Source organism: Nipponia nippon, unplaced genomic scaffold (assembly GCF_047370975.1).
Source record: "Nipponia nippon isolate SJK-2023a ecotype South Korea unplaced genomic scaffold, ASM4737097v1 scaffold_6, whole genome shotgun sequence".
Taxonomy (NCBI): Eukaryota; Metazoa; Chordata; class Aves; order Pelecaniformes; family Threskiornithidae; genus Nipponia; species Nipponia nippon.
The window spans coordinates 81257126-81284300 of NW_028262380.1; the positions used below are offsets into that span (position 1 = coordinate 81257126).

Genomic DNA, 27175 nt, shown 5'->3' on the forward strand with positions numbered 1-27175 from the left:
CCCCCGCCGCCGCGGCCCCGGCACCGCCCGCCTCCCCGCCTCCGTCTCCTCCGCCCTCCGCGCCGCCCGAACCCCGGCCCGCTCCTCCCCTCCGCCGCCGCCGCCGCCGCCGCCGCCGCCGCCGCCGCCGCCGCCCGGGCTCCGCGGCTCCGTCCCCGCTCCCCGGCGGGCCGCCGCCTGCATGTCGTTGCTGCCGGCAGCCGCCGCTCCGCCGCCCTGCCGCCGCCGCCGGCCCCGCCGTCCCGCCGCGCCGGATGCAGGTGAGAGCCGCGGCCCGACGGGGCCTGGCGGGGCGGGAACGGGCCCGCGCCGCCATGTCGGGCCCCGCCGCCGCCCCGCCAGCACCGGGGCCAGCACCCGGGGCGGCCGCCGCGGCCTGGGCCGCCGGGCAGCGGCCGCCGCTCCGCGCCCTCACGGATCCCCCTGTACAAGGTGGGGGAGGCCGTGGGCTGATCCCCGGCGAGGGGCGGCCCGGAGGGGAATAGGGCCCCCCCGGAGGGGCCGGGAGGTGAGGAGGGAGCGGGGGTCCCGGCCCCGGGCCCGGCGGTGGGGGATCACCGAGGGCTGGGCCGCGGCGGCGTTGGCAGCCGCCCCTCCGAGCTGCTTTTGGGGGTGCCGGGCTCACCCCGTAGCCCCACTGAGGGCAGCAGCAGTGGGGCGAACCCCGGCCGTGGGGCGAACCCCGGCCGTGGGGCAAACCCCGGCCGTGGGGCAAGCGCTTGGCCCCTATCCCCCCCGGTCCGGCCAGCATCCCACGATGGGACCTTCGCCCGGTGCCGGGGGTGCCCTGGCAGCAGGGTTGGCGAGGGTGTTTTTGGGGAACCACGGGTCTCGCCGCTCTTTCCCAATGGTCCGCGGCAGTCCCGTACGAGGAAGACGGCAGGAACATCACCTGCGATAAAAGCTGGGGTTCAAGCTCAGGCAGTGGCGCTTGCAAATAAAATAATGCGCCTAAACACTGAGTTTTTCTAACAATTTGGGGCTTGCTTTTTAAACTCAAGTACTCTTGGTAAATATGGCGGAGGGCTCAGTTGCTTTCTGCCATTTCGTGGCCACACCAAGTTTCATCTGACCTTCTGAAATCTTTAGACAAGCAGCCTTTATCAGGCCATTTTTGAAACTTTGAATAGGCTAAGTATTTGCTTTGGGGAGTTACAACTTCTCACGAGCCAGCCTGCTGATAAGAATTTCAGATGACGGTGTTTAAGCAGGGGGGTTTGCTACAATTAAATTCGTACCTGTGCCGTCCCCCTCCGTGAGGCTCCGCTGTGCAGCCAAGCACAAACGTGCTCCCCCGCAACCCCAAACTAACCTGGAGGGGAAAACACCTCATCCCAAAGTCGCTCACCGTTAGACTTATTGTGTACGTGGACGTGGCTGATAATGAAAGTGGTGATAACGTGTCTATTCTTAGCCTCTGCCATTCCTTGGAGATGTTTTTGCCTCGGTGCTTTTTTTTTTTAACTTAAAAAAACCCCGCATTATTTCTAGCAACAAAGTCTTCCTGTGACACAACCCAAGGAATTGCTAGAAGCTGTATCCCAATTCGGAGGGCCAGAAAGCTCTGATGAAGGTGGAGCACGGCCTTTACAAACACAGCGCTGCCAGTGATCTTATTTCTGCTTTCTCCCTATCAAAATAGGAAGCGATGGTGAAATTTCTACTGCCAAATGTCGTTCTTTCGAAACGCAGCCCGCTTTAGGTACGGCCACGTGCTGGCGATACCTCACAACAGAGAAAGGCAGGCTTTACATTTGAGGTTTACTTTGCGCTGCCTGCGAGCGCTGCAGCCTGACCTGACTTCCCGTACGTCGCCCTTCTCCTTTCCACAGCCCCGCGCTTCGGACGGCTTTGTTCATTATTGAATGCAAGCGGCTTCGGAGGCACCGAAGCGCTTGCCTGTAGCTTTCGTTTCCCCCACGGAGGGTGGTGGGAGTTTATTTACAGCTCGATTTTGTAATTTTGCTCCAGAGCAGATTGGCGGCGCACGCTTCTGACATCTTGCTGCTCCGTGCTCTGGAATAACAATACGCATCACTGTACACACGACCCGCAGGATCGTGTCGATTCATCCGAATAGCACTTACGTTTGAGCGTCAATTCGGGCGTTAAATCTCCTTGCCCGCTGTCTTCAAAGACGATTGAAGATGACAAAAGCCCCGTTACAGTTTGACTGTTCGGTTTAACTGAAGTGTGGGAATTTTGCAGTGCTTTGCTGTCTGCTAAACAAATCCTGTTAAACACTTTCAGTTTTGTTCTTGTCTTACTATTAAAAGCGAGGGCGGTCTACGCCGAGTGCTGAAGCACGGCAGAATTTAATTTATTCCGTTTTATCTTTTCTTCCTACAGGGGCTCTTTCTAATTTAGTTTGTGTATTTAATTGAAGGATAAAGTACAATGTAAATGGCTGATAGGTATTGCCACGTTCCTGAGCTAAGTTTAGGTTTCTTCTGTCCTTGGAAGCCGAGATCCTAACGTGTCAGCAGCACAGGAGTAAGACTACCGGTCATCACACTGTTAGAAAAACTTTGTTTGGCAGCAGCAGGAAAAACACGAAACTTTGCAGATTCATTTTAGCGGCTGGTGAGTTTCCCACCAGGTCTATATGGCAAACTTCTGCTGGCACAGCTCTGTCCGCGAGCGCTGTGACGAAGCGTGACCCGTGACTGACATAGCTGTGCCAGCAGAAGTCCCAGCTGTAGAAGCAGTTATCTGCAAAAGTGCACTTTTACTGATATAGCTTGTTTTCGTTTTTAAAGGGTGTTTTTCCCTCTCCTGGTTACAGCGCTGCTGCCAGTAAGGCACCATGCTCCCAAGGATGTAGTATACTCCGAAATTGCTTTTAGCCAGGCTTTATTTGCCCCTGGCTTGGAATGGTCAACTGGCTAGGGTATATTTTCTGTGTGTGGCTCTCCTCTTCCCATCCGCAGTCTGTAGGAGCTCGGTCACCTTTGCAGTGGAAATTCTCTTGTGGAAGTAAGTGGTGTTATAGCTGCTACTTGTTTTCCTTACCTCCAAAGGTATTTATAAAACTTCCATTTAATGTGATAAGCTGGGATTTTTTTTTTTTCCCCCATGTGGACTGTGGTTGTTTTTCATTAACATTCTTGTTTTTGCAAAGAGCGAGGCAGGCTTTTGACTAAGTTTGCCAGGCACAGTAATATTTAGCTTTCACACCAGCCTTACAAGAAGTAAGCCAGAAAGTGATCCCAAGGTGTGTGTGGACTCTGGTAGTAAAACGAAAAGGCACCACTGGAGAAAAAGTAATGAATTTCCACACTGGGTTAAGTCTTTACTTAATTTAAATCTAAAACACTGAGAAGAACAACTTACATTTAGCTAGATAGTAGCAGCCTCTGTCTCTTTTGTTCAGAGTCAATGTGCACAAATGGGGAGGTGTATTTCTTTTATCTTTTTAAAACCTTTCTGAGGCCATTCTGTTTTTAAAAGATAAAATTGTGTGTCAGCAGCGTGCATAATTTTAGAGCAAACTTTCTTTAACTGCAAAAAAAAAAAATACTGCTTAGATCAGCTTTAATCTGTTGGACTCTTTCGGGTTACTTGGGTTTAAAGGGGGAGATAAATACGAATAAATGGCTTGCTTACTATTCATTGGAAGGAGCTTTTGGGATGCCAGAAGGGCACTGGAGGCCCTGGATGTAACCTGATTTGCAGAATACTGAGAAAGCAAATCTGACGGTGGAGCTTAGTTGTTTGGGAGCGTAAGGTGGCGTTTGAGTAAACTTTAAAAAATAAGTTAAAATATGTCTTAGGCATATTTAGATTCAGGAGGATTTGCTGTGGATTTACTACTTTAGAGCATTAAATACTAAGCCTCTTGTAATTTTTTTTTTTTTTTTTTTTTTAATTCTGTGGTTCTCTTGATGATAGCCTGTAATCAAGGCTTGGGTGCTTGTTACTTGCTTTCTTCAGTTTAACAGAGCATTTCTCCTGTCTCGAGCAGATTTGCTAGCGCCGTAAAGATATAGATCGTTCTCCTCTGCGTTTGTCTACGTCCCCTGCGCACTGCTGGTGGCTCAGGCTAGGGGAGCAAGCTGCCTTTAATGCTGCACTCACCTTGCTCAGGATGCCCAGCTGTCAGGTCTTCCCTCGCTCTGGAAGTTGTGACTACATCCAAGAGCTGTGCGTTCTCCTCTTTTTATCAGGTTATCAGTTAACGTACGTGTCAAAACACGCGGCGAGCTATTTTGATGGTGCAACTGTCCCAGCTGAGCTGATTGAACTTTGCTGGTGCCAGAAGGGGAAGTGCTGCTTCGCTTCCAGCCCGGCCACTCGTTGGACCCTGTGCCGAGCCAGTTTCACTCACTAACCTGACAGTAAATAAATAAACAAAACAGGAGATGGAGGCTGCAAAGCCTTCCTGTTTTTTTAAAAGCGTTGATTCTTAGATCGGCCGTGACAGCACCATCTAACTTCACCTTTTCATTAATTCTTTGGGCTTCAGTGATTTGCCTGTACAGCTTCTTCATCTCACCTGTAAAGATAAAAGTAAAGACTTTCTTAGGACGTTTCTTTATCAGTGTCTTTATCTGGAATTCTCTTGCTCTCCTTCTCCATCTTAAAAGCTTGTGCATCTCAGGTCTGTGTCAGCAAACTTCGCACATGTACCTCCCACCACAAGGCTCCCTCCACCCCCCACAAAAAAAGATCAGACAGCTCGGAAGGGACAAAGCGAACTCTGATGTATCCCGCAGGAGATGGCAAAAAGACTTGATATCCACAGGATTTACTGGATCCGTTTGTGCCTCTTTCTGGAGTGCCTTGGAGCAGATCTCAGAGAGCGAGGTGCAGAGAGGACCGTGTAAGGCATTTAGCTGAACACGCTGGCTGGCTTTGTTTGAAGCTTGGTAAATTCACAAAAGGGCGACGTGACAGCTACCTGTAATGGCAAGGTACTGGATGTGACTTGGTTTCTGTTATTTGGGAGAAAACTCCTCTCAGAGTTATGAGCAAGAAAAAAAAAAATCCCAAACTGAAATTACTCTGAATAAAAAAAGAGCAGCACTGGAAGAAAATCTCTCCACAAGAGTTGCTCTGGAATCCTGTTTAGAAGAACAACTTTCGCAGCCGCTTGCGCACCTCCCTACAGAGGATCAAGAAGTGACTTAACAGCGTTCAGACACTACCAGAAAGCTTTCCCTCCAGGGTTTGAGAGGTGGTCGTTGAAAATATGATTTAAGGTAGGCAGAAATGCCTCACATAAGGCAGAAAAGCCTTATATGGTGTTCCGCAAGAAACAAATTTTATCCCTTTCAAGGGGAAACGTTAAACCAGCACCGATAAAAATGCTCCAAGATGAAGAAAAAGCAGCTACAAACCATTTTAGCTACAACTCACGTTCAGTCAGTGAACACAGAGATTTTTGAAGCCGTACGAAGTCAACGCCTAGGGCCAAGGAACAGAACCCCATTTAGTTGTTGCGTGTCACGCACACAAGTAATTTAGCTAAAGCTCGTAGCCTGCATGTGTACACAAGGAACAGATAAGGCTGTGTGTGTTCACCCTTACTTTGGCATTTCCTGATGTAAATGATTAATGGCGTTCTATGATTGCACGGCGTTGTAGCTGTTGAGCTACACGGTTATGTTAGCATTCAGCCAAAGGGTTTATTGTCTTGCACGTTCTGCTTGCCTGTAAAGGAGCTTTATGTTTTCTCTGAGAAATGTATTTAAAATGAGATTAAAAGGGCTGTAGGACTCTATCTGCAGATTTCCTAGGATATTAAGCCTGTGGTATAGGTGCCTATTTTAAATAAAGTTAACAGTGTGCGTACGTTGTCTGCAGGCAGATTTCACAGATTTACAACACAGCCCTGTTAACAAAGGTGCTCGGACCGTCTACGCTAGCAGCGGAGAAATGAAAGTTTTTCCCTTTTGTAACTTCCACTTTGAGCACAACAGTGAGAGTAGGGCCAGAGGAGAGAGGAAGAGGAGGGGTTTTCGCTCATTGCCTCGCTGCCGAAAGCAAGCTGAGGCTTGCTTGTGACACCGATGGTTAAAAGCGGCGGGGTCAAAAATAGCGATCTGGGGATCAAAACAGCAGCGCTGCTGTCTGGCTCCAATCCAAGTAGGTCCACGGCACCTCTTGTGCTATTTTACTTGTCCCACCAAAGCGGACACAAATCTCGCCGACGACAATAATCAGTACAACTTATTGAGGGGAAAAGTCTAGGAATAAAGATGACGACCCTCAGGAGAGGGCATGTACTTTCTGAGTCTGTGGGGCGATGGATCTTCCAGAAGGGTTTTAGTTTTGGGGTTCCCAAATTTGGAATTTGGTAAATCTGTGATTGTTTACAGACACCAACGAATCCTTCAGAGCACCCTGCCATCATCCCTGCTGATGGAAATCAGGATTATTCCTTACCCTCAACCAAGCGTAAAGGCAAACCTATGGCGCCCTCAGCTAGGAGCAGCAGGAATTTTTATGGCTGGGAAACTACCGGAGGCAGCGCTTCTCCAAAGAGCCCCTGGGCCTTTGCCCTTCCCGAGTTATGCACCCACCTGCCGTCTCCGGAGGCCTGTGTTGGAAAGGGGAACGCAACCCAAAGCTCCCGACTGTGCGTCCTTTATCCCAGCCACCAGTCCTTACACAACTACCACCGCAAGTCAAAAGCTCTCCAGTCTCCTACTTACAACCACCTGAAACTAAAAACCCAGTTAAACAACCTTAAACACTTTTTAAAGGCAAAAAATACTCATGGGCCGAGGCAGCTCTGCAAGTTGCAGAAGAGAGAGGAGTGTTTAGCCTTGCGCGGCTGCGGAGGGAGGTTTTGTTGGCCGCTTTTGGGGCGGGCAAGGAGAAGGAAGGTCTCGGGAAAAGCGAAGGGGAATTGCCTTCTGCTTAGCAGCACACATGCTGTGGCTCACAGCTACAGACAGAAGAGATACGTAGCCTTCACCTTACGGGTTCCCAGTATGGAAAAGGGAGCTTTCCCCATGTAAAAAATGGCTTTGCTTTTCTTCTTCAGACATTTTGACAACTCCAGAAACCTGCTTCACTGACAGATCATTTGAAAAAGGAGGTTTTTGTGGGCTGCTAAGCAAGGTTTTGTGAAGGCTGAGATGTGTGCCTTTCGGGTAAATTCGAAACCCAGAAAGCCTCTGTTGTTTTCATTTCTTCCGAGTGTCCGCTACCAGCTGAAACAACCTTTTTTTAGCGAGCTTCTTCACTGAGAGAGGGACCTGAACCTCACGTTGGGAACAACAGTGCAAAGCGACCCTCTCTTCTTTTCGTCCTCTTTGCTTTGGTGTCAGGTTCCGTCCAACATATTTTTTTTTAGTTCATCAGATTACACAAGTATGAAGATAACTACAAAAAACATCCGCTTTTGATCAAGCTGTTAATAATAGTCAGGATTTGTAGACCGTGCTCGAGTTTGCCGTTTACCCTTCAGGGCAGCTCAATGAATCGATTGGGTAGTTTTCCCCTCGCTTTTCAGGAACGCTTCCATCTGACTGAACATCTTTGTGCCTTCTAATCCCAAATTAGTTTTGCTTTCTTTTCTGCCTAAGAAATCAATCCCAAGGCGCTCTCAGAAGGTTCTGGCTTGGCTTTAAGTAGGTAGAGAGAGAAGCATGTTGGGGAAGACTTCCTTCTACAGATTTTTAGCTGTTTTTTTCCATGCGATACTTGCAGGAAAACTGAGAAAGGGGGAAAACAGAAAACATACGTTGTGTGCTTTCCTGGATATTACCATCCCGTGTTTAGTAAACAGCGGAGTCCTGCAGGTTTTGAAGTTTTCAGCTCTGTGGCCTGCAGCTGTTCCTCCTCCTGGTGCTTAACGCTAAAATTTCATGGCCAAAAAAGGTATTTGAGAGCTTCTGATGCAGAAGTCCCGTTCAAGCACTCCAGATATGTTTGTCTCTTCCATGTAAGCTAGGGAGTTTGCTCTTGGGGGGTGGAGGTGAACGCACACCCGAGACTTGCTTGCCGTACATACTTGTGTCCGGTCAATAAGCTTCCCGATGGCACAAGGGGTGTGTATCTCCCTCAAATAAATGTCTTTTATCTTGAGTCAGCCTTGACACGTGGAGAATATCCTTTGCTCTTCTCGTTGCTTCAGGCTGAGAGCTGGAGCAGAACTAAAACGCTCGGAGGAAAGCGTAGAGTTGCCACCCCGTCATCCGCGGGGAGAAACGCAGATAGAAACCGCGACCAGCGCCGTGAAACTGCCAGCGTTTCCTGGCCTTTCGGAAAGGGTTGGTTCACTCGCTTCTTGTCGGAGCACGTATCGGTATGCGCTCCTCAGCCCTCGCAGACGTGACACGGGCTGCTGCGAGACAGAGCTTCCTGCTGATACAGATAGGAAACTTAAAACCGATTGGCAAGGGACATAAAAGCAGAATCGTCGTCAGAAATTGTGCTCTCCAGGTAAAAGAAAACACTCTTCTTTGCATTTTCTTAGACTCGTGGAACTTGAAGCTCCAGGCAGGAAAAGGCCAAATGGGGCAGCGCTGAATGTAGTTCCAGAAAACTAGTTACTTCTTCCTCTATACCTTAAAATTCAATTTATATTTATTCTGTTACATGAATTTACAACTGGCCCTGGAAGTGGGAGAGAGCTAGCACAGGATGAATTATTCACCCAGCAGAAATTTCCACTTGTGAACGCCTTTCCTCTAATCCCTTTTTGTTTTGGAAAGTTAAGAAAGCAAAAGAAAAACGGGGCCGGACAACTTCTCACATCCAGAATATAGTCACAAGTGCCAGAAAGAGCTGGGTTCAGACTGTCAGATGGCCCTTGGCTCGCATTTTTGCCTCCAGCCAAGTTATGTCTTACCATTGGGAGTAGTTCAGTCTCTAGGCACATTTTTGTACCTGTGCAATGATCCTCTTCCTTCTCCTTCTTAGTCTGGAGCGAAAGATGGTGAAGGAGTGGAGTTCATCAGATGAATTAGGAATATTTTGAGTGGATGAGAAAAGCACGGGTATGAAGTATTTGAGACTTGTGGATAGAATAGAAGGTTTTCGGGTTTGTTTTTGGTTTTTTTTTAAACAGTACTAAAATCTCTTCAGGATGTCTCAGATTACAAGTTTATGTAGCCTTTTTGCAGACTTACGTAGCAAAGTTTGAGTGAGGCTGTGACCTTATGATACCTGTTTCATCCTTTGATGTATTTTTCTTGGTGTATGGTTTGACTTGAAGACTGCACAGTGACTAGTCCTGTGATGAACTAAAAGATGTTTCGCTGCCTGCTGTAATAACCCCTGGGTGCTGCCAAACAAACCTCCCCATGCAGGTAAAGGTGATACCGTTCAGTTTTAAATTGATGGCCATTTATTTCAAGGCAGCTGCAGGTATGGACAAAACAACCCTGGATGTCTATGCGGAGAGATGAGTATAACTCGGAAGTATTTTCTACTTGGAAAATTACGTGTTTTAAAACCTCAAGCTGTCAACAACGCTACAGCATTCCTGAATCCGTACCTGCCTCTTCCGCATACCCACTGTGTCGGTGCTCTTGCTTTAGGCTCTGTTTCTGTAGAGCAGCGGTGTGTGTGCAGCCCAGCAGTGAGCGACGCTTGGTAGGACTGGGGCTTCAGACTCTATTTCTCTTCAACTTCCTTTCAGAGATCATTATCTTCTTTGCAGGTTTATACAGCACTTAGTGTCATGAGTACTCAGACCTCCTAGCACCTCAGTGCTTCGAAAGTGAGCGTTAGTGCCGCAGCTCTTCCGACGGTGCCCGATGGCTTGCGTAACTCCGAATCCGCAGCGAAGGACCGTGACCAAAGGACCACCCAGTCTGACGGGGAGGGAGGGGGGAGCACAAGGAAGCCTTTGCAAACACAAACATTAGGGAACTCTAGAATTATACGTGCTAGCATATTAAGAACTAACAGGCAACTGACCTGTTTGACCTTTTTTTCAGCAAAAATTGCCAAAGGTATTCCCTGGTTAGGTAATGCACGCACTTTAGATGAAACCCTGGCTAACCAGAGGAATCCACCCAAGTTCAACCTATCTTCTGGCAGAGGAGCGAGCGCAATTCGTGTCAGCTCTCGGCCATGCCCCCTGCCAGCTAACATGTACCTCAGGGTTTGTTCCCATATACTTCCCTCTAATAAACTAAATATTACAGTGATCGTTCTGAGCAACAGAATGAGCCTTCTGCTAATTTTGGTTTAGAGAGCAGAATACCTCCTGCACTGGGTAGCGTCCTGACCCACTGGAGATGACAGCTCTTGTGTGTCTTGTTGTGGTCAGATTTCTTAGATGCTGATAGTTTGACCTCCAGATATCCGCATCTTGCTTTTCTGTCAGAGGTGCATTTCCCTGTCCCCTTAGAGATGGTCTCGGGCTGTTGTTGCTGTCGTTTCTCACTTTCCACCTTACTGGAACGTAGCTGGAAGAGTATGTGTTACTCGTCAACATCGATTTTAAAATGAAATGTAGTATTTGGAAGTTTAAGTATGGTGTAAATGCACACGGGAAACATTTGGATAATCAGATACAGAATCAGCTGAACTAATTTTATCGATATCCAAATAATATGCTTCTCTCAGGCAAGCTTTTTTACTTCTTTGATTAAAATAGTAAAGTACATTTAAATATACCCTACCGAGAAAGGGGTTTATGCCTATCAACTGCTTTATTTTAGAGAGATCCCTTTTCTTTCTCCTCCTCTTCTGAGCATACAAGCCTGGCTACTTTGAACACTAGTGCAACACCCTGTGGCCTGTTGAAACTGGGCTGAAATTTGAAAAGGCTGATTTATTGTGCCAGCAATTGCAAAACAGTTTCCACTATTGGTGTGTGCTTTTTCCTCTGGCTTGATTATTTTTTTCCCCCCCTCATTCTTTTAAAATCTTGAGCTTTGACTCATCTGAATCTACCTGTAGTTGAACAGGGCAGGCCTTGTAACTTTAAAGCTATCTGAAGTAAGTTTTATGGCGGCAGATTTCCCTGTTGTTAATTATTGCTGCAAAGAACAGATTGTGAGCGATAAGCTGGCCTTTATCTTGCCATCATATAGGGAGAGTAGCTGAAGTGCTGCTGGGCTTTGCTTATTTTGTTAAAGTTTTGGCAGCCTACTGCTTAAAGGGTAAGATAATGTCGTAGCCACGGAAATAATCTCATTTGTCCTTTTCTCCTAGCACAAACTTTTCTTTGAAGGATGAAAGGTTATTGAAACTGTATTTTAAAGAAAGGAAGAAATGTTCATTGAGAAGACTGCTCCCAAGTTGCTGCAGTGCTGTGCGTGAATTAATAATTCTGGTGTAGTTTTTGCTCAAAAAACGGGTCGATAGCTGACTTCTCTCCAGTTATTGATCCTGAGGAGTTGAACGAGACAAGGTGGTGGCTCGGGGCAACCTGAACGGCGTCTTTATCATTTCGAGGCAAGTGACCGAACGAGCTTAGGTGTCGGATCGGGCTTGTCAATAGAACAGCTCTTTCCCTAGAGGCTCGGAGGGATGCTTGCACACCACGACACTTCAAACTTACTCAGTTCTTGGTGTTGAAAGTTTTCTCTCCGCTCGGTCCTATCGCTGTCAAACCGGCGCTAGGAAAACCTCCTGCTTTAAGTCGCAGCCATGCACGGCTGCTTTTCTTCTGTGCCCAGGACAGCGTTTTGGCTTAATGCTTGCTACTGATCCGGCACTGGCTGCTTCCTTCCCCAGACTCCCGGTGACTTCAGTCCTTAATCCTTTAAGCCACTCTGTCCTGTATCTCATTAAGACCGGTGCTCTCCAGGGGACGGGGCAGCATTGCAAATGGGTCACTTCTTTGAACGATTGTGGGATACGATGTGTAAATAAATGTACACTACTTAAACCCTCCCTCTGGGGGCTTCTGATCAGACTTATTTACAGGCCGGCTGTTGAAACTCTTTTTGCCCTATAATAGACGTCTTGTATGCATTTCTGTTAATCAGAGCTTTGCTTTGGAGGAGCTACCTACCCTGTGTTTGCATATAAACTAGCCCCTAAGAGCTCCTTTGAAAGCAATAAGCGTAAAAGGCATCTGCAGACAAAGGCAGGTATTACTCTATGACTTGATGCAGATATTCAAGAGTTGTCATGTACACAACGAGAGGTAACAGACTATTTCAAACAGAGCAGGAACTGTTCTTTTGGAGGAAGGACTGAAATGTTAACCAAGTACAGAAATTAAAAATAACTACATAATGCTACATAGTATTTCCATGCAGTAAATAGTTCAGCTGTTCTGGTAAGTGGGGGTGTGACATAGGGGAAAAGGAAGGGTGGAAACCTGGGTATTCTTGTGTTACCTGTGATTTAAGAAAAGACTCTACACTTCATTTAGAGGAGATGAGGGAAAAGGGGGAAATAACTAGTGGGTGTATGTCAGTAGGACAATCAGCATTTCCATCAAGCGAGTGCCAGTTGGCTCCAGAGTTAATCGAATACAGCCCCTTTCCTCCCATCCCACTCCTCCCCTTGGCTTTTGCTGCCTTTTTGTTTTTTTCCTCCAAGGTATGACTTTTCTATGCTTCTCTGGGCTCTTACGGTCTTTGTTGAAGCGATGACGTGCAGCCCCCCCCCGGGATCCCACCGCCACTGAATTTACTATCGGCTGCAGGTTCTTGGTTACCTCTTGCGTTGCACTATTCCCACCCCCAGCTTGCATTTCCCTGCGCTCGGGCTTGTGCCGTGTGTCAAGACAGGCAGAGGAGGCGAGAAGCCTCGCAGGATGTGGTTGCCGAACGTCGCTGCAGCCGGTCGTACATCTTGTTTTGCTTGCCTTACAGGGGCTTGACAGGACTTGAGCAGCTCCGTGTGAGCTGAGCCAGTACCCTAACCAGTGTGCATGCAATTCCTTACTGGAAAGGAAGAAAGCTGGGTAGTTAAGGTAACAGTGACTGTGTTTCCAATCCCTGAAAGCAGCGCCTTTGGATGACAGCCTCTAGCAGATCCCTATGAACTGCTGCACCTCTCGCGCAATGAAGAACTCGCTCATGAACAAAGAGAGGATTTTCTGTGAAACTGAGCACGCAAAACTTAAACAGCCTCCTCTTCCTGAGCCTTATCTGAGTACCACATAGAATAAAAACTAGAGCAAGGTTTGGACAACCGTATTGTCACTGTGCTTGTTGTTGACGTGTCCTTTTCAACCATGCTTCTGGGTTCGCTAGCTGGAGTGGGTGAGTGCAAGTCCAAAATCCTGCACGCAGGTTCTCGCAGGGTTGCCACCACTCTGTTAAGGACTTTCCAAATCGTCAGCCAAGTTTATCAAGCAGTAGCGCTCTCTTCCCGACCCTAAAGTTGCTTCATGAAGATGCCTCCTGCCTGTGCAACCTTGTTCCAAGACCTGGTGGAGGGCTCCGAGTTTCCCTTGACTATAGCAAAGATAAAATTGCCAGGCAGGGGCAGGACCATAGTAAGAGTCTGTTCCCTTCTGCTTCTCAGCACAAACATGCCTCCTGACCAGTTATAGCTTAGAGGAGCAGCTTTTCATCCTCTCAGCATCAGTATAGAGGTTGCGCTACTTAGGTCTTGCCACTTCTGCTTATTTTCCCTGCATCAGCTGCAATATAAAGCTATAGTCCTTCAAGAAGATCTGCCTTGTGTTAGGTACAAGGAAGGACTATGAAAATTACTTCTGAAACTGATTTTGTTGAACTACTTTCTACATCTAATATTTACTTTCATCATGTAGAAGAGGCGGCACCTTCATTAAAACGTTCAGCTTGCAATATGTGCTAAGACTCCCTAAAAGTTTCAAGTTAAGGTACTTAAGTACTGAAACGAAGAGCAACAAAGATGTCTTACCTAAAGCAAGTTTGGTTTTAGATGCACAACTGATGTGGTTCAAGAAACTCCCCGTATTACCTTGCTGTATTTTTAAACGCATTAGCAGATGAGAAGAAAACAAGGTGATGCCATTTCCTAACAGCTTGACTGAAGTAAGGTCCTGCCTCGTTCCCGCTTGGAGCCCAGATTATTTAAAAATAGCAAACTGGGCTGAGGCCCTGTCTACAGGTTACTATAGAGGCAGCGTTACTGTTGCTACAGACTTGAAAGGAAACAGAAGCAAACAACCTTTAATGCTCTATGCTTCCATGTTTCTCCTAACTATGTGGTTTTTGGCCTCTTCCTGCTAAAGAAGAGATTGCTAGTGAGTAGAAAGCAGTAGTCCTACTGAGTTCATGTAGGGGAACCCTCTGCACAGCAGAGTCACTGTGCCTTCTGGTGAGAAACCATTTTCTTGGATGGATGATATGAAAATAAATACGTCTTTTTACAGATTTATAAAACAACATATTTTTTTCCAGTTGTGCTTGTGGACTTAATCATTTGTTGCTAGCTCCACGGTGTAAGCTTGAAATTTTTGTTGTTATTCCTTAGATTTAATATTCACTTCCAATTTCATCTTTTGCCTTGCGATTTATTTCCACTTACTGTTTAACTATCCTCCTCTTGGTAGGATAGTTACTTGTGTCCGAGTAGTCTCTATTTATGTACTTGGATTATACTTTCATCAAAGATTGTTTGACATCTCAGTATTGGGAAACTACAGTAACAAAATGCTTATTTTCTCTTTTTTAATAGAAGACCGTGATGAGGCTTTTTTTATTTATTTCACTGATAACGTTTGTTCCCAGTCAGGTTACTTGGAGTAAGAAACTGCAAAGAGACAGTACCTTTGTTGGCAGACTGATGGTGCTCGTTGAATTCTTGCTAGAGACAGCAGAGGTGGTTGAACACCTTGCCTCTTCCTGCAGGAAAGCACAAAAACCAAAGTTGAGATCCAAGCAAAAGACTACCAAAATTCCCCATGCGTATGTTCTTGCGAGTATATAGACACTAGATACTATATATACTGATATACTAAGTACGTTACCTTAAGCTAACACGTACATACCTAGTCAACACATACATACCTAGTCTAGTATTAGCGGTTTTGTTTTAAATCCCCTTAAAGTACCCTTAAACAATCACCGTATTTGCTTGATCTTCATCCCTCTCAAAGTACTCTAAGTCAGTTTTTGTGTTCGTGGGTATTGGCCGTACTTCCCCTTCCTGAGGCCGAAACGGGGAGACTTTTGCCATACACTCACAAAAACAGAGCACGCTTATTACAGACAAGTAGCCTTCCTCTCCTCCCTTTGCAACCGTTTAGTCCTGTTTACAAAATACATAAGGTAAAAATGGCTCTGTTTTCCAGCTTCTGGTCCAACTTTCCAACATGAAATAACACGTGCCTGTGCGTATACATGTGCACGCACACGCTCCGGCCTCGTCAGCCGGCAGGATTTTTAATTCCTGGGAGGGATCACCATATGGAAGTGGATGGACAGTAAGCTGTTACTGCACAGAGGAAGGAGGAATGATTCAGGGCCGTCTGCTGGATAGTTTTTAAAACGCTTTGGCAGTTTGACTCATCTATATACAGAGACTGAAAAAAAAAAAAAAAAAAATCACAAAGAATGTCCCTCCGCTGGAGGCAAGGATTTTGAGTTGTGCCAACACATCCACGAACATAGGGCTGAGGCAAGATGAAGTTGCAGCTCTTTCCGATTTGCTTTCTCGTTAGAAACAATTAATTTACGCATGGAGGTATGAAAGAACTGAAATGAACAACACATTACAGTCGCTGTAATTTAAGAAATACATCTTCTGACCTCTCTGGGGAAGGGACTGGTCATTATTTTGCAGCAGCACATAGCTCTAAGAGACTTTGACCTATCTGGCTTCAAAGTCCTCCTGCAACATCGATGCCAAATAATCTGGACAGCTTTGAGCAGGCTTTCTCTTTGCTCTGAACAAACGTTAATCCTTCTGCTTGATGGGGGATATTTGCCTTCGGAAGAAGAGATCTGACTTTATTAAAAACGATAGCGATGCCGTTCATCTCTCAGAGCAACCCTGAGATAGTTACTTTGGTATGTTTGGATATGCTGTGTAGTGGAAGAGATTTTCTATGTTTGCAGCTGCTGTTGATTTCCCCCACCCATACAAAAAAAAAAATACACTGTGAGTTAAGAAATTTCTTAATCCCTAGCATACTGTCCTTTTTTCTCTTGTGTTGAGTTGATGCAATTTGTAGAGCTGCCTTCAGCTTCTCCCTAAGAAAAATCACAATTTATATTTTGCACTGCTAACTAGATCCTCCCTATCTCATATTCTCCACACCTGTATAACTTGAGAAGGCCTTAGGTAGTTAAGTACAGAAGAGCGGTGCTCTTTTCTGTTATTACCTGGTTATCTGAAACTCCAAGCGTGCAGAAGCTCCTGTTGTTTGTTGCCCAAAAAAACCACGTCTGCAGAGTAGAAGCCTGCGGTGCAGCCTGATAGCTCAAAACTTTCTTCTCTAACACTCTTCACACCTTCAATACTGTTACATTATTCCTTTTTTTTTGGCTTTAATGGATAGCCAGCGTGCCCCATACACAAAAGCCAGCAACATACAAAAACAAAAGTGCAAAAAAGGCAGCCATAAACCTACTGCTGGCAACACTTCCAAACCAAGTAACCTTCCCCCTAGCCCTTTTTATATGCAGCTGAGCTAGAGCTGCTTAAGTTCACCTGGGACCATACTTAGGGTTTCAGCTGAGTAGCTCTCCTGTGCCAGTCAGCTCTAGGCCTTTGAGGATGGACTCGTAGCCAAAGAGTTAGTGCGTAAGCATGATATTGTTAGGAACCCCCAGATTTTAAAGTTTGTTCAGGGCTCAAATACTGTTCTTACTAATGCCCTGATGTTCTCGTATCCAGGTTTTCTTTAATTTACACAATATCAGCGTCATAATACCTAAGTTTACATGGTTAGGTTTGTAGTGGAGAGCAAGTTTTACTAGCTTCCAAAGTTTTCCAAGGGAACTCTTTGCAAGAAAAGCCAGCAAGATTTTTTTTTTTTGGTCGCACTTGAAAAGCAAAGAAATGGAGTGAACATATTCTGCTCATGTCACACCTGCGTTAGCTGAATTTTAGCAAAGGCCTTGCTTGAAACCGCAGGGCGCAACTCCGCCACAGCTCAGGCTGTCCTAAATCACTGCTGCTTCAGTTCCCGCGTCCCTGGCTGGGTCTTCTTGCTTTGTTCCTCGCGACAGCGCTAATGCGCGTCCGATTTGGGGGTTAACTGATTCAGGGAACGCGGTGTAGCTCCCTGAAGACCGAGCAAAAATAGGTTGGGATTTTTGCATGTTGGTTTCGTTCCAGGAGAAGCCTAGGGGGAGATGGGAACGCTAGGAGTTGGGAACCCAGGCAGAATTCATTTTTGTTTCAAAAACATACATGTGGTGGCTTTCAAGTCTTGCTCAACGTTGCTGTTACGCAGAAGAAAAAAAATGTATTTGATTTAGGTTTGTTTTCCCTTTTCTGTAACTGTGGAAATTACACTGATGCTCGTTTGACTCACTACTGTTTCAAAATAATATTAAAGTGACTAATATCTGAAAAATGTGTGTGTCATTTGACTCGCAGTTCAGGGCTCATTTCATTGGAGGGCCTCCGACTGCCGCAAATTGCTTTAAATTGGCAGAGCACTTCTCATAACGAGCGATATTTCACCATAATTTAATTGAGTTCCCTGCCAAGGAGGAAACTGTAATCCTGAAGCTTTTGGATGGCGTCACCTGGTCAGTGGTCATCGCTTGGCCTGCAGGCAGGTATGGATGAGTAGGGGGTGACTCAGATGGTCTAACCACCGTGGTTTTAAAGAGTTCGTCAAGCAGGCCCTGGGATATTTGTCCGACTTCTCCCCCGTTGCGAGGAGCGAAGCTGCTGGGGTCTTGCGGTGGGAACGGCAAGCTCAGCTCTGGTTTCCAGCGAGGCTGCTCAGCAGCTGGAGGAGACCGCTGCCGCTTCAAGACTTTGAATCCATGCATGTGTGATGGCAAGCACCCCGGGCCTTCCTGAGCTGTTAGCCACCTGGGTCTGCCTTGCGATGAAACAGCCAGCAGAAATACAAATAATTTTCCGCTTGCCTCTTTAGCTGGAAATGCACCTTGAGAAGCCCATAGGAGGCAACCGTGGCCAAAGCTTTTGCCAGCAGTATGCAGGGCAGGGAGGAGTTTCAGTACGCAGAAACTGAAATTTAAATCTGCCTGGGTCTGATATTCCTATAATATGACGCTGTAAAAACAAGAATGCGAAGACCCGGCAAGCACAGCGTGTTTCACAGAGCACTCGCCCAAATGCTGACGCTGAGTATCGGACAGCAAAGTTTGTGGTTCTGGGTCCAGATGTGGTGGAAGTATGGATCGTTTTAAGATAGGACAGATGAAAAAGCAAAACGAAGATTCATCTTGTGTCAGTTCAAATGTTTGATGATTAAGACTTAAAGAGCCAAAAAACTCCCTTCTGCCATAAACGCTTAATCCTTTGTCGGTGTGCTGCTAGATTTTCACCACCCACCTTTTAGGTTTCCCCCTTCTAATCTGCAGTGTGCCTTGCAGATGAAATAAATATTGCCAGGTAACGAAATCTCATTTTCTATTAAAGGATTATTGCAGGTAACTCTGTGACAGTGACGAGAGAGCTTTACTTGCTGCAAAACTAGCCTGCTGCTTTTTGGCACGGGCAGACTCGCTCCGTTTATGCCGTGTCTGAAACGCTAGGACTGTGGTCTTATTTGAGTGTATACGACTTAAAATTTGTATTGAGTAGTATGCTAGATCATACGCTCGGTGCTACTCGCGGCAATTAGGCTTTAATACAAAGCGCGGTAGCGCTGCGACGCGCTTCCTCGCAGGCGTTGGGACTGGGACGCCGTGCTCTCCGCAGCTGCCAGGGACTGCGACCTCTCCCAGTGCTCGGGGCTTGGCCCCCCGTCTCGGCAGCAATTCACGGCTCCGCTGGATGTCTCCGGTCGGTTCCAGGGGTCCAGCAAAATCCAGGAAGAGCCGTGTCGAGACTCGCTGGAATGTGGATTAGTTTCATACGTGTCTAAAGGCAAGGATGCCCAGGAGAAAAGGTGAAATAGGGCTCTTGTGGCTCTTGGCAGGGGCTGTGAGGAATCCGTTCTTGGGGCTGGGGCCGCTCCCTGCATTTGCACATGCATGTATTTAACAGTGGAGATAAATCCATCAAACCCTGAGCGCCGGAGATTTAGCACTCCCAAAGCGTAGACTGTAACTCTGATTGTGTCGGGAAGTACCTTCCCCAATTTTGGGGTTCTGAAACGAGGATCGAAGGATTTCAGGTCTAATCCCATGTCCTTAAGTAACGTTTCATTCATCGCCTCCCACTGAATCGCTGCAGCTGAGCAGCGTGAGTGCAGAATCCTCTTACCCTGTAGCTTTCCTCGTCGTATGCCTTCACCTGTAAATAGAAGTCAGCTATAATTAGATGTGGGGCTCGCCTCTGCCCTGCGCTTGCAACCGGGTGCCTTACTTCAGCGTGAATGGAATTTCCTTGGGCATTCGTCGGGGAAGGAAGGACCAGACCTGTAACTGAGACCCTTCGCAGGGGACAGCCCTGACAGCTCCCGCTCCGGTGCCGTGCCAGAACCCTGTTTTGGCTATCTGCGCCAGCTGGAAAAAAAAACTGCAGTACTTTAAGCTCGTAAAGGGGACGTGTGATCTTGGTTTAGTTGGACTAGCTGAAAAAAAAACAACCCTGAACTCGTTTCCTCAAATTCTTCATGGTTTTCTGTCTTGTCAGTTCAGCGAACCCAACGAGTTACAGTTGTTTTAAGGGCTTCACAGCTATTGCAGCCTGTTGTGGTAGAGATGTACGTATGAGGGAAAAAAATCCATCCTGTAGACCAGCTGCTTTGGATTTGTATAAAACCGAGGTTTGTGTATTTTGTGTGTCTGGGGAGGAAAAGACCAGCGAACAGCAAATTCAGCTAACCTTGTGTTTTTAAACCAAACAACCCCTCTCCCCCCCTAATCTTTCTCAGCACAACGGTCCGGGGAGATATGGAGGGAAACTTCTCCCCGTCTCATCTGGAAAGCGTATGTTTTTTGAACGGGACATCGGAGCTCTCTTCTGACAAGAATCTGAGATTAGAATCTCTGAAATGAGATCAGTTGAATTTGTGTGTGCGCAAGCTCACCCTTAAGACACGAGTGCATCTGATATTAAAGTTTTGGACTGGGCTGAAGCCCTGTACGCATAAGAACAGCTAATGAGAATTTTACCTGAGCTCGTTTTATGTCTCCTAGGCCATTAGGAGTAAAAAGGTCTTGACTGATACTGAGCATGAAAAAGCACAAAACAGAAAAGCGAGGTAGTTGATGGGAAAAATTGAGCTAATTCCCCTTCAGACTGCATTTTCAAGTCTTGTGTAAGTGGAGTGCAAAAGTAGGACTTTTGAAAATAATTGCTGTAAAAGCAAAGAGAAGAGCCTTCCCTTCGATCATTGGTTCCCTGTGAAAACTACAGGAGGGGAGGAATCCGTGCGCTTTCGCCGTGAATAGCGAAACGCTGTCATCTTGTCTGCAGGTTCTGCGCACAGCAAATAACTCAGCGGCGACATCGGTTTTGGTCTGGGGGATAAACTAGGAAATCCAGAAAGTCTGCATCAGGGCAGTACAAGGTAACGCTGCAGATGACCGCAGAAAACCAAACTTTGCAGGAAGAAATGCCCTTTTTTGTTACGGGCCCGTATTCTGCCAAGGTCTGAGCACCTGCTTTACTCCGTGCGCTGGGAGCGGTTGGGCTGACGTCGGCCTAATATTTATCGTACATAAACTCCAGGGCATGTGTTTTTGCAGAGTGTCACTGGGGAAGGTAATCTCCTGGCGGGCTAGAAATGAAGAGATGTTGTCGAATGGCAGACGATAATGTTTGTGATGGTCTTTCAGACTAACAGGGATGCCAAAGGAAAAATATGATCCTCCAGATCCTCGCAGAATTTACACCATCATGTCAGCAGAAGAGGTAGCCAACGGGAAGAAGTCGCACTGGGCTGAATTAGAGATCTCGGGTGAGTTGATTTGGTTTTGAATTTTGGTTCGGCGGAGTTGTTGGTGCCCCAGAATACCACCAGATGCTTTCAGATAGGGGATCCTGTTGTGGAAACAGTTTTTCTGAGTCGGGGGAGGAGGAGTAACTGACTTACCAGATTGCCTTCGAGCTTGGCTGGCTCACATTCAGCCCAGTTGATTTAAAACAGCAACTCAGATTGGACGCGAGTTTTTGGGTAGCACATCTGCTTCCCTAGAACTGTACCTCTGTCTCTGTCCTTTTAACTGGGAGGGTTAGATAATTATTTAAAGTCTGCTCATAGAAAGGATACACGAAGGTGCCTTCTGCAAGCATCCCTGAGTGTTCCAGTGAAGTGGTAGGCTTTCCGCACTGGAAATCCCATAGTCTGACATCCCCCGTAGTTTGTACCTGATGGTTTGAGAGTGCAGACCTGACTGAAGAGGTGGTTTTTTTGCTTTTCTTTTTTAGGTAGAGTGCGGAGCTTAAGTACGTCGCTTTGGTCGCTGACGCACTTGACTGCTCTGCACCTCAATGACAATAATCTTACTCGCATTCCACCTGATATTGCCAAGCTTCATAATCTGGTTTACCTGGATCTGTCATCCAACAAACTCAGAAGTTTACCAGCAGAACTAGGAAACATGGTATCTCTCAGGTGAGAGAAATTATTCTGGTGAACTTTTCAAAAAACTGTATTCTGGGATTGGGACCGAGAATTTTATTTTGCTTTCCATTCTCGTATTTAAAATAATTCCGAAAAATTCAAGATTGGTGCAAAGCTTCAGTTCTAATAATTACTTTTGGGTTCATTACCCTTCTTTTCTGATCTCTACAGATATACGTCTGTAAGCTACGTAGTCTTCTGCTCTGAAACATTCTTTGAGAGTTGGTGATTGCCTGCTGTTTAAATTCTCCCTGATTTAATTTTGTGTTTTGGGGGTTTTGTGGCTTTTTTCCCCTAAGGAAAGTATTTCGGTCATGCTTTGAAATGGGAAGATTGGCATATCTTTCCATAATACAAAAAAATTCAGGGTGAAAAGTGTCGTCTTTGAAGGTGAGCGGCATGTAGCGCTTTTAGAGTTTTCTTCTGAAGTGATACTCATCAAAAGTGTTTTTGCATTTGCTGCAGGGAATTGCTTTTAAATAACAATCTGTTACGGGTTTTGCCTTATGAACTTGGACGGCTCTTCCAGCTACAAACCCTAGGTTTGAAAGGTGAGTGAGTTCTTTACGGTTAAATATTCCCAGGAGTACTGTTGAATTACTGAGGGGGCTGGGTTCAAAAGCTTTGTGTATTACCTCAACATTTTCTTACGGTTCATTTGAGATATTAAGCTCGTAGCAAAAATGACCAGCCAGTTTGGAAAACAGTGTTTTTCTTTTTCAATGCTATTAAACATCCTTGCGAGCCTATTTCAAACCTGTAGATAGGGAAATAAACCTTGTAACCTACTGTATTATTGATTGAGGTGAGTCGAAGGAAGAAAGGCTACATGTGCTCGCTATTTCTATAGCATCTGTTACTGTGGTATTCGACAGTTCCGAGTTAAGCAACCTAAATATCTTCTGAGTCAAGTTGTCTGTTCTCATTATGGGGGATTTTCTTTGGTTGGAAAGCCTCAAGAAAGTCAGGCAGCTAATCACCCAGTTGTTGTTTTATGCTGTTGGCAGGCAATCCTTTATCACAAGATATTCTCAGCCTCTACCAGGATCCAGACGGAACTCGAAAGCTACTGAACTACATGCTTGACAATCTAGCAGGTGACAGCCCTACAAATCTGATTGACAGAAGTGGCTTAAAAGCATGCGTTTCCGACAGTATTTGCTGCTAAAACAAGAATCTGAACCGCTGAAGGGAGAGTATTTTCTAACTGCTTTTGCTTTTTTGTCAAGCGGTTCCAGTCGTACACGCAAACCCACACAGAAGAGGTTGACATACATTGTCTAAGCTTTTCCCATGTTACCACGTTACAGCCAGTTGTTCCCACTGTTCTGTTTGAAACCCTTCAATTACCAGCAAAGTGCAAAGTCTTCCTTGCTGAAGCCACTATGATACTTTCCACTAGAAATGATAATCCAAATGCAAGCAGAATGTCAAATTTAGATGCAGAAATACCAAAGTGATTGAGACTATCCAGTACTTGACTTAAATCCTGCTTTGTGGTTCTGTAACCGAGCTTTCTGTTTTGCCACCTGATGTCTACTTAAGTTAAAACGTTGCAGGAATGATGGATATAGGGTGAGGTTCTTGGAGAAGGGGAGCATAGGATGTCTGAACCGCTACAGGGTTTACCCCTCCTTCTTCAGCAGTATATTGAAGGTGCAGGAGTGTTTTGGTGGTGCTTCTAGGTTTGAAAACAAGAGGCCGAAATAGTCGTGAATCTTACAACTGACGCATTTGCTCTTACTATAGCTAGCCATTTAAATGATCTGTGCTTCCCCTGGAGCGTAAAAAGACTCGGGGAGTTGGGGCTGCAAAGCAGAGTATAGAACGTTATTGTTCAGTCATCATTTTGACTTACGAATTGTAACTTACAAATATAAACCCTGAATTAATCACTGTTTTAATTTTTTTTTAGTTCATCCAGAGCAGCTGCCTCCAAGGCCATGGATTACTTTAAAAGAACGAGACCAAATTCTGCCCTCAGGTAAATCTGTGGTTCTTTTCCCTATGTTCACACAACGATACGCTGAAAAACTTGTCTTTGGCTTTAATTTCAGAGAAGTCTTCTGCCTTACACGGATCAGACTAAAAATGGCAATTTGTGTTCCTTTGTACTAAAACAATTAACATACGGCTATGCTGTAAATATCGTTTTTGTAATTTGAACGTGATGCCAGTCATTTCTTTTCCATGTTAGGCTTTTTCATAACTGTTCCAGCCACTGATGCCCAAGCAAAAGAGCTTGTTTTAAAAAATGCATTTCTCAGAAATAAGAACAACTGTAAAATAACTGTATACAAATGCCGTGTCCATGCACCGGCTGACTAAAACGAGACTTGGAGAAGTCCTTGTCTGCAAGTAAACCCGTGGAGTGCCTCGTACTGAAGTTAGTTTAATGCCCTCTATTGTTGCTTTTGGTAAAGTGCAAGAGGCAGCATTTCTTCAGGCTGTCCAAATCCAGCGGCTCTTCTTCCCCTGTGCATCCTGAATATATCCCTCAAAAAGCACCCGTGAGGTTGTATCAAGAAGAAACATGCTAATAGCGTTATTGCAGAAAATGAGATTAATAACCAGCAAGAATAACGTGGCAGTCCTCTACGCTTTCTTTTTAGAAGCGTGAAGATGGCAGGTCTTCAAAACTTAACTGGGTTGTGTCTTAGGCAGGCTAATGTTGCAGTTAAGATCATCTGTCACTTTTTTTATATTAAAGAACAACAAACCAGAAAAAAAATAGGAAGAAGAGGGAAATGCCAAAAGTCCTGTAAGCCACCACAACATTAAGTTCTGCATTTCTGTTTCGAATTCCCGTGCAAATCAGTATCTCGGTGGACTTTTACGGCCTTTGGTTTTATTTTTTAAAATCGAACTTCCTGAGCAGAAACAGAATTCAGAAGTCATTAGAAAGCCTAGCGGTAGGTGAGTGAGCTGTGGGATATTTCATGGTAGAAACTGTAACAAGCCAATTGGTTGCTGTTATAAAATTGAAACAACTGAACAGCGGAAATCTTCTTTGACTACGAGTATAAAAAAAATAGAGCTGTGGGGTAGCCTTATACTAAAACCTCGCTTCTTTCCCTGCAGATACGAGCAGTCTTTTCCCAGTGGCGTGGCGCTAGGATGTTGCATTTACCTATCTTTTTTAATTGGTGTAAAATCTAAGGGAGTTGAGAAGTTTGTGTGTGAAAGAAGTGTGTTTCAAGGTGAATGATCTGATGAGCTGCATGCTGACTTCTCTCTCTTTTTTTTTTTTTTTTAAAATGCGACCAAATAATGTATTAGCTGCTTACTAATTCATGACTTCATTTCTCCTTCTCTTCCCTGCCCTCGCCCAGACCTCCCTCTCCCCCTTAGACTTGACACAGATACAACTTGATACAGCCTGGAAATGTTTTACAGGTGCTAGGAAAATCGTACAAATGTTTTGGAATCAGGCTGCCTGAAAACGAAGCGTTCTGAAGCAGCATTTCTCTCTGGTGCTGTGGTATCATGCCACAGTCACAGCTTCTTTAGCAGCTTGGTTTTCCTTTTGCTTTAGAACTGTACAGCTCACTTCAGCCTGAAGTTGCTGTATCAAGGCACCTCAGGCAATAAATCCTGGGTTTTGATTCCGTCACTGAAATGGCCGCTACTTTCCCTCTCCTTACCCCCAAATCCAGAGGGAGACTGTTCCTAATCGTTGCCGACCCCTAGATCTCCCCCAGCCTCAAAGGTAATAAAGAATTGACTGCAAAATGGGATTGCGTTGCTTTGTTACGCACACGGCGCCATCTCGTTTTGGTAGTAACGCTGATTTTTTTTTCAGGAAGAGTTTAGCCTTACATGGTAACTGCTGGCTCAGCAGGGCCCTTTTTTACTCCTGCTCATGAAACGCTCAGTGGAATAAGCCCACTGACTCGTGTTCAGTAGGCCCTCCAGAATAGACCGTGTAAGATTCAGTATTTTGGCTTGAATAAATTCGGCATTTGTAATCTTCAGAGGTGGATAACCCTTCCCTTTCTTTCTTTCCTTCCAGCTTCCTTCACAGTTATGTGTTACAATGTGTTGTGTGATAAATATGCCACCCGGCAGCTCTACGGCTACTGCCCGTCTTGGGCACTCAATTGGGAGTATCGAAAAAAGGGAATAATGGAAGAAATCGTCAACTGGGATGCAGATATCATTAGTCTTCAGGTAACTGGAAAATAACTGTATTTTTCATCGGAAACAGAAAACATTAACCTCCACCTTTAGAATGAAATGCTCCCTTGAAAACACCACATTCGCCTGCTTGCTAACAAATTCTGGGGCTTACCAATACAGGCTGTGTGCACGGCTCCTTGTTTACATATTGGCTTGTGTTTTATGAAATGAAACAAAGTAAGTGAGATAAAATTAGCTAAATTAGTAGGTAATTTGCATTGGAAGATCTGGGGCTTTTCCCCCTCAGATAAGCATCCTAAATATTCTCCCTCTGGGTGTACGGGGTTTACTGCAGAAGGGGAGAATGTGGAATGTTCTAACCCCAAACGCCACTGTTCCTCGTCCCTTCCTGCTTGGTACAGAAGTCAAAGTCTCAAAAATACTCTCATTGGCAAACAAGGGGACTCTCATGGTTGAAGTTAAATATCGATTGTCATTGGTATGTGTATCCTGCTATGTTATTTGAAATCTATTGCCGATGTTGAGAACAGTTGAACGCTTCTGCCTTTAAACTGATCTTCTGGTTTTTAAGCAAGTTCTGGTAGGCAAAAGTCTTGCACAAGAAGGGAGTAGTTACCTTGGTCTGAAAACCTCAAGAGATCAACCTCTGAAATCCTCTTGGAGTCCAAATGTAACCACAAAGAAAATGTATTGTTACAGAACAGTGAGAGACCCGTGTGCGAAAGAGCTCTCCAGATTAAATATTAATTGCTGCTGGATATCTCTCGACCTCTCTGAAGTTTTAACCTAGGACGGTATCTGCGTTCAGACGTCAAAAATACCAGGTGTAATCTGTTGCTATTCAAAACACACCTGTCACTTTCCCTTTGGGGGGGGATTCTGGGATATCCAGGAATGCAAATCTGTTTCCAGCAGGCCATGAATCTAGGAAGTGACACGATTTGTGCAAACAGAAGCTTTTCTCTTTGGTGAGAGTTGCTGACTGCCAGCCAAGGCAGGCTCGACTTGCCGTACAGCGATAGGAAGGCTTTACTTGACTTTGTTAGCCTAAGGTATTTGTGTTCAATTCCAGGAAGTGGAAACAGAGCAATACTTCACCCTTTTTCTGCCAGCCTTGAAAGAACGAGGATACGATGGATTCTTTTCTCCAAAGTCACGTGCCAAAATCATGTCTGAGCAGGAGAAAAAGCATGTGGATGGCTGTGCAATATTCTTCAAAACTGAAAAGTAAGGAGCAGAAGCAGCTTTTTTAAAATACATTACAACCCGCTTGATTTAGGTCTGAAAGCTCTCCTCTCTCAGGGCGCGTGGTAACCGAAGTACCGTGCTGTAAAACAAAAGATAAAGTTCACTACAAGGAATGATCCTCCCTTCCCTTTTGCTGCTCTATTTGCAACAGAGTCCTTCCATCCCTTTCGGACTACGAACAAAGACATTTCTTCGGAAACATGGAAGTTGCAGGAGAGCTACTATGAGTAAAAACTTACGTGCTTCGTGTGCGCATTTTTG

General features: G+C 45.6%; 1 protein-coding gene across 4 annotated transcripts in view; it reads left to right on the forward strand.

The window, feature by feature from the left end:
- Positions 1 to 78: 78 nt before the first annotated feature.
- The window catches only part of CNOT6L (CCR4-NOT transcription complex subunit 6 like), a 38135-nt gene continuing 11038 nt past the window's right edge, over positions 79 to 27175 (forward strand). Inside the window, exons 1-9 of one of the 4 annotated variants that reach the window (XM_087737902.1) lie at positions 122 to 260; positions 20377 to 20470; positions 20739 to 20860; positions 21331 to 21517; positions 21992 to 22077; positions 22534 to 22623; positions 23442 to 23510; positions 25539 to 25696; positions 26739 to 26893. In XM_087737902.1, coding sequence (XP_087594028.1) covers positions 20749 to 20860; positions 21331 to 21517; positions 21992 to 22077; positions 22534 to 22623; positions 23442 to 23510; positions 25539 to 25696; positions 26739 to 26893 — 857 coding nt within the window. In that variant the 5' untranslated portion in view covers positions 122 to 260; positions 20377 to 20470; positions 20739 to 20748. Of the gene's footprint in view, positions 261 to 2752; positions 2977 to 8086; positions 8395 to 20376; positions 20471 to 20738; positions 20861 to 21330; positions 21518 to 21991; positions 22078 to 22533; positions 22624 to 23441; positions 23511 to 25538; positions 25697 to 26738; positions 26894 to 27175 lie in introns of those variants that run through there. The other 3 variants (XM_087737900.1, XM_087737903.1, XM_087737901.1) reach the window with 3 other exon arrangements.